This window comes from Lytechinus variegatus, chromosome 15 (assembly GCF_018143015.1).
Source record: "Lytechinus variegatus isolate NC3 chromosome 15, Lvar_3.0, whole genome shotgun sequence".
In the NCBI taxonomy this organism is placed as follows: Eukaryota; Metazoa; Echinodermata; class Echinoidea; order Temnopleuroida; family Toxopneustidae; genus Lytechinus; species Lytechinus variegatus.
The window spans coordinates 3105648-3118596 of record NC_054754.1 but is presented as its reverse complement, the minus strand read 5'-3'; the positions used below and the strand labels follow the sequence as shown (position 1 = coordinate 3118596).

General features: G+C 35.9%; 1 protein-coding gene across 2 annotated transcripts in view; it reads right to left on the bottom strand.

The window, feature by feature from the left end:
* Positions 1-10015: 10015 nt before the first annotated feature.
* LOC121429185 (collagen alpha-1(V) chain-like) overlaps positions 10016-12949 on the bottom strand; it is a 60899-nt gene continuing 57965 nt past the window's right edge. For both annotated transcript variants that reach the window (XM_041626127.1, XM_041626128.1), the window contains one exon: positions 10016-11879. In XM_041626127.1, the coding sequence (XP_041482061.1) occupies positions 11736-11879 (144 nt within the window). In that variant the 3' untranslated portion in view covers positions 10016-11735. The remainder of the gene's footprint in view (positions 11880-12949) is intronic.

Genomic DNA, 12949 nt, shown 5'->3' with positions numbered 1-12949 from the left:
TCTCGTTTTACAAAGTGGGGGGGGGGGGGGGGGTAGTCGATTGATATGATACTTTTATCTGCTTTCACATTGTTATGTAACATAAATTGGGCAGTTAACTTCATTTCTAATAATTCTGAAAATTTGGTAATCTCATTGATATTGATTATTGATATATTTCTTTGTCTCGTATATATGTACAAAATCTTTATATGATATGTGATTGTAAACTTATTGATTTGAAAGAGGACGAATTAAAAAAAAATAGCTTGATGGTCGAGTGGTCTAAGGTGCCCAACTACGCAATAAAAGTCCGGGGATCGATTCCCGGCAAGGCCATCGTCTTTCTATACATTGCTCTTTTATCTTGCATCAAATAAATGAAAATTGATGCCGACGTGTTTGGTTTTAAAAAATAGCTTTGGTATTGGATTGAGGCCGGTGGAGGGGGTTTTACTCAAATACTTTTGTTAAATACTATAAAGACATGTATCTTTATTTTCAAGTGTCATCCTACAGCATTTTACTGAAATTAAGGACAATCACACAATATCTCGATATAGGACAACTTCGGCCTTATAATTCAATATAAAAAATGCAAAATGATAGGCAAGAAAAAAATCAAATTATACAGGGGGCGCGGAACGGTTTTGAAGAGGGGGGGGGGGGGGGGCTGAGCCGAAAGTGGGCGAGGGGGCTGAGCCGAAAGTGGGGGAAGGGGCTGACCATGCAAAAAAAATATCATAATCAGATGGTAACTTTTTACGTTTTAGTACATGGTTTTGAAAAAAAAGTGCGGGTTTTAGCCCCGTTCCCGGTTCCGCGACCCCTGCACATAGGCCTACTTATACTTATATGAAAAAAAATTCATTATCAATGGTGACATTTTGAAAAACATGTTTGGCATAATGAGTGAAAAGAACATGGAATATATATCATAAAATCACGGGAGCGCCGGGTAACTACTATAGGCCTATATGATGAAAAATCTGTGATTATCTTGTATGAAGCCTTATGAAAATTTGAGCAAAATTGAATGAATAATAAGAAAGTTAAATAAGCATTTGAAGTTTAGATCATTATTGTAGTGTAGTCTCATCCCATGGACAATGCGACAAAGATGTAAAGTCACATGTGAACAACTTTTCCATTACTTTTCTATTTATTTTAATTAAACTGTCTCTTTTAACACACCAATTAGTATATAGATCATCTATGCGTAACATCATCATGCTTGTATAAACTAATGATAAAAAGGTCGAGTTGTAAAATACCATAGCTCTATCATTTTCTTATTCCATTTGTCTTTCACAGTCATAATGATTGATTGCATTTATTCTTTTTCATTCTAAAATCTAACAAAAGTTACAATGTATAGAAAAACACAAAAATATAATATACAGAAATGAAAAAAGGGAACCCACTGGAAAGCAAAGCTTGTTAGTATGGGTTCCCTGCGATGCAATAAATAGGTAATTAAAGTATATCTTTGATCAATGAAATTCAATTCGTAAATTAAAAAGGTTTGTACAATTTAAAAGAATACTAGTGGGGTCAAGCTTTATATACCTATAACTCACTATATTACAATTTACAAGAAAGGATATTTCATATCCCTGCGGTATTCAGGAGTGTGTGAACGTTATCATAATTATCATATCACCATTTTCGTCATGATCATCCCAGCCATTATCATCATAACAATTGGCATACTGGCGAGGGGTATGGGTACCTAAATGATTTAAAAAGTGGAATGGTTTTGCTAAATTATTTCATTATAAACATCATGACTTTTATCTGCCCAATATGTTTCTGAATTTATCGTCGGACTGTAAAATGATCGCATTGGGAAACTTTCTGAAATAGCGGAACATCAGTTTCAAACTGAGACCAATGGCTCTGGAAGCAGGGGTGCTGGAGCATCCCCGAGATTTTTATGGAGGGTACTGCGTGTGTTATTCTCATAGTAGCACCCCACCACCACCATCACCACTACCACCAGCACCACCACCACCAGCACCGCCACCACCACACTGTTAGAAAATTTATCCTTAAACTAAAAGAAGTTCCTGCAGCAGAGTCTCGAGAACACCTGTAATCTTACCAGATTGCGTAATCTTACAGGAAATTGGTATTTGGTGTGTGTAATCTTACAGATTTCCTTAAATAAAACACTCTTTTCCCCTTTTTCTAACAGACCTGTTGTGTTAAATTGCAGAAAAATTCCTGTTTCATGAATTTCTATATAATTTTATAGAATTTTGCTGATTATTTTACTCTATTGTATCATATTACCCTTGTATAAAGTTTTGATAGGGGGTCTACATTTTACAAGCTCTGCTTTTTAGTAAGCCCCTCCACTTTTTTCATTTCATTGCTACGTTTCAATCCTGCATATGTTATGCATTTTTTCATTGTAAACATGATTACGAAATGTACTTTGACGATTGTGGAATATGAATATATCAATAAATAAATAAATAAATAAATTTAAAGAATGATTCTGGTATTGCTTTCTGCAAAATCTTCTTTTATTTTTCTGTAAAATCAGGGTTTTTTAACAGTGCACCACCACCACCACCATCATCTTCATCATCATCATCATCATCATCATCATCATCATCATCATCATCATCATCATCATCATCATCATCATCATCATCATATTTTATGCATTTATTATATTAAAAAATATTTATAAATTTCAAACTTACACCGATAGTTTTCGGACTGTTTGTAGAGCATTTCAAGAACACCCACACCGGCCTAAGTGAATTTTGAAGTGAAAAAAAAACCCACCACTGTTGCCATCATCAGAAATAATGCCTACATGTAACACCATTGCTCTTAAAAGCTAGGAGCCGTGGAAACGGGGAGGGGTGTTGGACCTAACTCTCCCATTTTTTTTAAAAGTTAACATGTACAAAAAAACTTTTTTGTGTTTTTTGTATGAACGTAGCTTTCCCACTTTCAAAACCGTTCTGTGGCCCTGTGTTGCAGCACCATTCTCACTATCACTACCATCGTCATCATTATCCCACCATCATCATCACCATCAGTGTTTTTTTTTTGTAATTTGTCATCTTTATTATCACCATCATCATCATCATCTTCACCGTTGTTGTTTTGTGATTTATCATATTCATCATCACTATCACCTTCTTCAACGTCATCTTAATCATCATCACCCTCATTATCTTCATCATCACCATCATTGTCACCCTCATTATCTTCATCATCACCATCATTATCTTCATCATCACCATCATTGTCACCCTCATTATCTTCATCATCACCATCATTGTCACCCTCATTATCTTCATCATCACCATCATTGTCACCCTCATTATCTTCATCATCACCATCATGTCACCCTCATTATCTCCATCATCACCATCATTGTCACCCTCATTATCTTCATCATCACCATCATTGTCACCCTCATTATCTTCATCATCACCATTATTGTCACCCTCATTATCTCCATCATCACCATCATTGTCACCCTCATTATCTTCATCATCACCATCATTGTCACCCTCATTATCTCTATGGACTCTAAAGATTTACCTGAAATTTCTCTTTTTGGAAACATCTCAGTGAATATTGTTTGCACTGATATATTTCAGGATTACATTGGATATATTCTGATCTGATTTTGAATTCATATCGTAATGCGTGGACCATGTGGACAGGAAGAAATGAAGACAAAAAGTAGGAGGAAAGGAGCAGGTGGCGGGAAGGTATTGAACGCCACTCGTAAGAGAAACCCTCCCGAGAGTTCCCCGCGTGATAGCTCCAGCGAAGAATCAGAACTTGACGCTGATCAACCAAGCGGATCAGTATGCTGACATGACGGATCTTCTCATTCAAACCCTCCCGCCAAGATCAAAGGGATTATGACGGACCAATTATTGAATGCACTGCGATCTCCAACTGTAGTGAAAGTCATCGTCGATGCTATTTACAATACTGTCTACGAAAAGATTGCTAACGAACTACATGACAGTCTTCAGGTAGATATAGACTCCAAAATGAATCAAATTCATGAGCTAGATGAACATGTAAAAAAGCTAAAGAAAAACATTGTGGACATCAACGAAGTCATCGATGAGCAGGAGCAGTACAGTAGACGAAACTGCCTTAAATTCCACGGTGTGCCTGAAACAGCTGATGAAAACACGGACACAGTTATCATTGATCTCGTCAAAGAGAAGATGGGAATCGAATTGGACCCTATCGACATCGACCGCTCTCATCGGATCGCTCATCGAACTCCAAGGGACGGCAACGGTAGATATCCACCGAAGGTCATCATCGTGAAGTTCACCAGATACAACCAGCGTGACAAGGTATATCGTGCACGGGTAAATCTGCGTCGGACAAATATCTACATCCACGAGGACTTGACGGCGAAACGATCCGAACTTCTCTACAAGGCGCGTATCCATGACAACGTAAAAAAAACATGGACACATGATGGAAGAATCACAGCCCTCGTGGAAGACGGGAGGAAGATATCCATACGAAGTGAGAAGGACATTGAAAAACTGTAAGAATTCGAATTAAACTATTTTTTACTTAGCACTGTGTATTATTTTCATGGGGCCCAAATATCCGTGCATTTCCTGTAACAAAACTGTAAAATCAAACGAGAATGCAATGTTATGCTGTAGATGTGAAAGATGGATACACCTATCTTGTTCTTCCTTGGGATTTGACTTTTTCAATTCTACTTCAGACTGGACTTGTGACCTCTGTCAGTTAAATGAATTACCAAATCACTATCATGATGACGAACTATCTATGGATGATCATCAATCAACTGATGATGATAACTTGCATGAACACTCTGATGATAATACCCATAATGATAATAATGAAAGTATTTATGATATTCTTAAGAAGTTTAAAGGAATTACCATTACACATTTGAATGTTTGCTCGTTGTTGAAAAATATTGATGAAATTCGGAATATTCTAGATAAAAATGAAATTCATATCCTTACATTGTGTGAAACTAGACTAGACCAATCTGTAACAAATGATGAAATCCATGTGAATGGATACAGAGCGGTTCGACGGGATCGGAACAGGAATGGAGGAGGAGTTCTTACTTATATTCATGAATCTTTGAATTATCATGTTGTGCAAGAATTACATGTAAATACTGAAGGACTTGAGTTGCTTTGTATACAAATTCAATTTTCTAAACAAAAACCGTTCATGTTGATACCTTGGTACAGGCCTCCTGATTCAAATATTCAAATATTTGATGCAATTGAAGAAGTTTTACAAAGTGTTGAAACACGCTTTATGGAATACATATTGATTGGTGACTTAAACTGTGATATGTTGTCCACAAACCCTTCAAGTCATACGAAACGTCTCTTAAGACTAGCGACAGAATATAATCTTACACAGTGTGTTAAACAAGCAACTCGAATCACTCAAGTATCGGAAACGCTCATTGATCATGTTTTTTCTTCTAATTGTGACAATGTTAAATACTGTGATGTAATACCACTCAGTTTAAGTGACCATTATATGATTGCCTTATCTTGGGGAAGAAGTAAGCCCATGTCTCCCCATAATCACTGTTACGTTTGTTCTAGAAATTTAAAGAAAATTGACATTACGAAGTTTGTTGAAGACATTAGAAAGGTATCATGGGACACTGTGCTATTCGAAACTGATACTGAACTCGCATACTTAAACTGGATAAATAAACTTAGAGCAGTACTTGATAATCATGCTCCAATAAAAAGAAAAAGAGTTCGACGTAGAAAATCGCCATGGATGAATGATCAGATCTTGGCCTTAATACGTGAAAGGAATAGGATTAAAAAAACGGCAGATCATTCAAAATCTCAAAATGATTGGGATGATTATAAAAGATTAAGAAATCATGTAACATCTAAAATAAGAACCGCAAAGCGTACTTATTTCACCGAAAGCATAAAGGCAAATTGGGGAAACTCCCCTTTAATGTGGAAATTATTGCGAGTTTTAATTCCTAGCAAAAACAAATCTACATCAATCAGGAAAATAATTTACAATGAAAGGGAATATGTTGGTGACATCAATATAGCAAGTGTCCTAAATGAGTACTTTTCTACTGTCGCCAAAACCCGTAAAGAAACTGCCATTTTCAAAAGTAATCCAGAACAATATGTTGAACAAGTACAGTCATCTTTCAGTTTTGAACTGACCACTTGTGAAAATGTTAAAAAAGTTTTACTCGAAATCCCTAGTAAAAAGGCTACTGGTATTGATGACATTCCCTCCAGTATTTTAAAAGATTGTACTCCAAGTATTGTTGACTCTTTGACTCACATTATAAACTTATCTTTGAGGGATGGTCATGTACCCGAAGAGTGGAAAAGGGCTAGAATCACTCCGCTTTTCAAGGGTGGGGATGCAACTAACCCAATGAATTATAGACCAATTTCGGTTCTACCCGTGTTATCGAAGGTTTTGGAAAAAATTGTCTTCAAACAAATGTATAAATACTTGAATGAATCGAACATTTTAGCGCATAATCAGTACGGGTTTCGACCAAATTTTTCAACTTGTCATGCTTTGTTGAATATGACAGAAGATCTAAATAAAGCAATTGATACAGGTCATGTCATTGGTTTAGTAACATTAGACCTGGAAAAGGCATTTGACATGGTATCCTATGAAATCCTTTTAAAGAAAATGAAATGTTATGGTTTCGATGACACTGTTCTCAAATGGATAAAGGATTATTTTTACCTTAGAAAACAGGTTACAATTATCAATGGAAATAGGTCGAAAGAATCTTTTGTAACATGCGGTGTGGCTCAAGGGAGCATTCTTGGCCCATTGATGTTTATTGTCTACATGAATGATATTCCTCGTGTCACCAAGTACAGCACAATGTCGCTTTATGCTGATGACACGTGTTTGTATTTAGCATCCAAAGACCCTATTCAGTTACAAACAATGCTAAATTCTGACTTGCAGTCTATTCATAATTGGTTGTTGCATAACGAACTCTTGCTAAATGTTAAAAAGTGTAAGGTCATGTTATTAGGTACAAGACACAGACTAAAATCGTTTAGAGATGTTTTCTTTCACATAAATGGTCAACCATTGGAGGTTGTCGATGAATGCAAGTATTTAGGCATTGTGATAGATAAACATTTGTCCTGGAAAGGCCAAATAGACAATGTCAAGTCTAAATTGCTTCGAAGTTTTTTATGCTCAGAAGAGCAAGACCGTACATTGATGAACAAACTGCGATGATCCTTTATCAAACAATGATACACCCGCATTTCGATTACTGCAACATCATATGGATGCATCCAAACTCCCAACTGTTAAAAAGATTACAAATAATCCAGAACAGAGCCTTGCGTACTGTGTTACAAGTAGATTTCCAATATAATAGAGTTGAACTATTCAAGAGGATTAAGGTTGACTGTCTAAATGTTAAAATAAAAAAGGACTTAGTAACTCTAATTTTCAAACTTTTAAATAATCTAGCACCAGTTCTTATTTGTTCCAGACTATGTACCAAAACGAGCTCATATTCACTAAGAAATATTGAAAGAACCCTAGTTTTAGATAAACCAACACAAATATTTTGAAATTAAGTACACTGTATAATGCATCGCATATTTTCAATGAACTTCCTCAACTGGTCCGGAATGAAGTAACTCTTTCTTCTTTTACCCGAAGCATATCAAATTTATTTCCCATGACATTTTAGCTTTATCATTAAACTACACGTGTGTATATTTTTTGGTGGTTTAGGGGGGGGGGGGGGGGGGGGGTTGCGTGTGTGTAATTAAGTTGCGAAATATGTTATTCTAATGTCACTTTGCTTTTATTATTCACTCATGTATAAATTTGTTTTTGTTGTTTTTATATTATTGTACGTATGTTCTACGGACTTGCTGAAAAACAGCCTGACGGCTGATAGCAGGTTTTTTTTTACCGTATGTAAATAAATAAAACAAAAAACAAACAAAAATCATCACCATTATTGTCACCCTCATTATCTTCATCATCACCATCATTATCTTCATCATCACCATCATTGTCACCCTCATTATCTTCATCATCACCATCATTATCTTCATCATCACCATCATTGTCGCCCTCATTATCTTCATCATCACCATTATTGTCACCCTCATTATCTTCATCATCACCCTCATTATCTTCATCATCACCATCATCGTCACCCTCATTATCTTCATCATCACCATCATTGTCACCCTCATTATCTTCATCATCACCATCATTGTCACCCTCATTATCTTCATCATCACCATCATTGTCACCCTCATTATCTTCATCATCACCCTCATTATCTTCATCATCACCATCATTGTCACCCTCATTATCTTCATCATCACCATCATTGTCACCCTCATTATCTTCATCATCACCATCATTGTCACCCTCATTATCTTCACATCACCATCATTGTCACCCTCATTATCTTCATCATCACCATCATTGTCACCCTCATTATCTTCATCATCACCATCAATTGTCACCCTCATTATCTTCATCATCACCATCATTGTCACCCTCATTATCTTCATCATCACCATCATTGTCACCCTCATTATCTTCATCATCACCATCATTGTCACCCTCATTATCTTCATCATCACCATCATTGTCACCCTCATTATCTTCATCATCACCATCATTGTCACCCTCATTATCTTCATCATCACCATCATTGTCACCCTCATTATCTTCATCATCACCATCATTGTCACCCTCATTATCTTCATCATCACCATCATTGTCACCCTCATTATCTTCATCATCACCATCATTGTCACCCTCATTATCTTCATCATCACCATCATTGTCACCCTCATTATCTTCATCATCACCATCAATTGTCACCCTCATTATCTTCATCATCACCATCATTGTCACCCTCATTATCTTCATCATCACCATCATTGTCACCCTCATTATCTTCATCATCACCATCATTGTCACCCTCATTATCTTCATCATCACCATCATTGTCACCCTCATTATCTTCATCATCACCATCATTGTCACCCTCATTATCTTCATCATCACCATTATTGTCACCCTCATTATCTTCATCATCACCATCATTGTCACCCTCATTATCTTCATCATCACCATCATTGTTACCGTCATTATCTCCATCATCACCATCATTGTCACCCTCATTATCTTCATCATCACCATCATTGTCACCCTCATTATCTTCATCATCACCATCATTTTCATCCTCATAATCACCGCCACCACTATCATTATCATCATCATAATCATCATCATCATCATCACCGCCGCCACCATCATCATCATCACTGGCACCATCATCATCACCACCATCATCATCATCATCACCGTAATTTTCATCCACATTATCATCATCATCACCGCCACCATCATCATCATCACCACCACCATAACCATCATCATCATCATTTTCATCCACATTATCATTATCACCGCCACCACCACCATCACAATCAACATCATCATCATTATCACCACCGCCACCACCACCATCATTGGCATTCCTTAACACAAAGATTTGCAAGAAATCACAAATATATTATGTAATTTCAGCACTTGCAACGATTTATTTCCAATTCGTCTAATGCCATTTCGTCTAATAACCAGTCGGTCTAATAGGCATTCAGTCCATGTACCCTTTGGTATAATTGGACTAAGTGTTAAATTGTGCAAAATGAATGAAACTGAAATGGATATTAGAACTGGTTATGAGATGAAATGGTCATAGACAAAGTGATGACTGGACCACATGGTTGTTAGACGAAATGTTGGACGGAATGGCGTTAGACTAAATGAAAGTAGACCATGTGGTGAGTGGACGAGTTGGCAGTAGACGAATTGGCAATTTACCCTTGCAACAAACATGAAGATTGGACAGGGACATTGAGATGAATTGCAAATCTTTGCGTCACTTGGTTTAATAAACAATACTAGTCGGAATAAAAACATCATTATCCAACACACATTTATTGTTGTTCAATTAAGGGGGCAGAAAATTCCCAAGGCTTTTATTGGTCACAAAAATTTATTCACAAACTTGTCCATCTAGAAAAACAACACAGTTCCAAAATCATATCCTGCTCATACTCATTCTTTAAATGCGATTTGTTTATCTGCACCATTGGAAAGGCCAAAAACGTTCCGATGCATATTCTCCCCAATATATTCTCAAGCAGAAAAAAAGAAACAATAAAACGATGAGGTAATAAAATATGACTCAACACATCCCGATCAAAATGAGCATAGAAGGTTTAAAACTTCTGAATTACAAGATTCCTTTCCAAAGACTACGCCGGGACAGGAGTAATGGAAGACTTCATAAAATAATGTTTCTATTTCTTTTACCACAAAGATAGTATCTGAATTAAATTCTCAAGTAGATGCTAAGTCTATAACGTCATTTATAATGGAGGTAGAGCCTTCTCGAATAATGTCTGCTCACATCAATTCTTTATGTTTCTGCCTATAGTACTGCAGCTGGATACAGTTATGGTATCATGTGAAATACTGATAATGCACTACAATGGCATATTTTTTTTAATAATAAAAAAGGATGACTAAAGACACTGACATTTTTTTTATAACCAAAGTTTTCATTATATATCTTACTTTTATTCGTTTTTCAATGAGCATAAGGCATTACACACAGCAGCAGCGGCGTCAGGCAAGGCACAGAAAGATTTACAGCTCGAACAAGAGTTATTCTTTCAAACATAGGCTGATATATAAACAAAAAGACGCTATACATCAAATACTGAATATTTGATAGTTATATTTACTTTAAAAAGAGAAAAAATAAAACTGACTTAGTAAAACCTACAACAAACCACCAAATTTTACTAGAAAAAAACGTGCCTAAATATGACTGTACAGTACACAAACTTATAGAAAAATTCCCCCACTTTACCTGAAATAATCATACATGTTTAAAAACGTCTACATTTGCTGGTAATTACAATCCTCACTATCTAATCCTCACTACTATAAAAATAGAAATGAAAACTCCAACACAGATACTGGCAGCAGTAATAATATACAACGCGAGAAGAAAACAAAACGTGTCATCTACAGATAAGCAGAAAGAGAAAGAGAAATAGATCTACTACATACTAGTAGGATAAGAAAGCAATAACTATGAATGGTGTCTACTTCTACATCTACTTATTAACAGACGAAGCTTGAAAAATACTATTACAAAGCCTATTTTTTTTTCTTTATAAAATTTTCCTGTTGAAAAAAAAGATTTGTGTAAAAATATCAATACAATGTTATTCACAACTCTTTAAAAAAAATCATCACATTTTTTTCCTTCAAATTAAAAAAAAAACACAGATGATAATTATCTGTAGAAAATAGCACCATTTCATAAGGACCCTATCTTGTTAGTCCGGGAGTCAGGATCCGTCAACTACACTTAAAAAATGATACAATTATATAAAATAATACAAACAAATCACTCGGTATGAAAGGGGGTGTGAGTGTTGTTGTAACCCGGAAGAAATCCAGGCGCAGCTGCAGGTCTACTACTGAAACCGATGAAACCAAACCCTTTTTTTTTAAATTCTCTCTTTTCAACAAAGCAACATACTTTTCTTGGATTTTTGGTACCGATCTCTTTAAAATCATCGTTGCTTTTTATCCCAGTGCTGAGGTGTCCTGGGTCTCCAATTCCCAGGCACGTGTTGCTGGCCCCTATACTTCTAGTTGAAACACGCGGATCCAACGGTGTAGCCGAACTTCTGGTTGCGTCTCCCGAAATCAAGAGGAGCGAAGTCGGCTATTGGCAGCTGGTGAAGCTTTGATGTATTTACTTCTAAGATGGTTTCACCGCGCGTGGGCTTGCTCTGTTAAATAGTAGGAGGATAAACAAATTGAAAATGCCTGTATTAGCTTATGAATGAAACTAGCAAAATGGTGGGCATTTGTATAGGTTGACATCCAGAGGACTGATATTTTCAGTTCATGACTCTACACAGTGTCGCATCCAAGAATTCTCAGGGAAGGAGGCCCCCAAAAGGGCCCATTTTTCTTTGAAAAGAAATATGACAAGCAATACCCCCCCAAAAAAAGGAGTCTAAGAAACTAACTTATGGAACTGCCTAAGCGAATGTCATGATTAGTACTGAAAAGGTTTGAGCAGACAAAATACTGAAGGGATAACACTTTGTGTGTTAACAATGACTCGCCCTATTGTCTTTTTCTCAACTTAAATCTCTCTTATACTAATAGATATATCTTAAGTAAACACAAATCTGCAAATCAACTTGTTGTCAATGTCATTCAAAAGATTACCTCTATATCAAAATGTGATTCAATCTGGAATATCTTTCATAAACTAGGGAATGGATGGATAGTTCTAAAGCTTTTGTTACACAGTAAAAAAAACTATACAATGCTGTTTACTATATGAATCTTACAGTAATTTTTTAAACAGTTTAAACAAGTGTTTAAATCTTAAGCAACAAAGTTTAATTTTCAATATCTAATCTTCAATAAATTAAACATGATTGTTTAAATTGTTAAACAAATACTGTAAGGTTCATATAGTAAACAGCAATGTATAAAATCTTAAACAGCGTTTTTACTGTGTATAACATACATTAATGGCTTATTTGGCAGGGATGCCAGTCAGTTTTACTCACTAGTTCTGAAAAGAAGCAAGAGCATGTTAAAGCCCTATATGCGCTGAACAACATAAAACCTGAAAATCCCCCTGAAATGTAAGTTGGGGCATTTCTGATTTTGGGTATTCACGAGCAAAGGAATCCAAGAATAGTTTTTTTGAAAAATTGCCACATTTGGTCTATCTTACACTCGTCCTTACTGTACTTTCAGTTTCGTCAATGACTGAAATGGCATATTTTCATTTGTTGAGGGTATTTTTGTCACTTATTTCTAGCATTTGTTTGAGAGG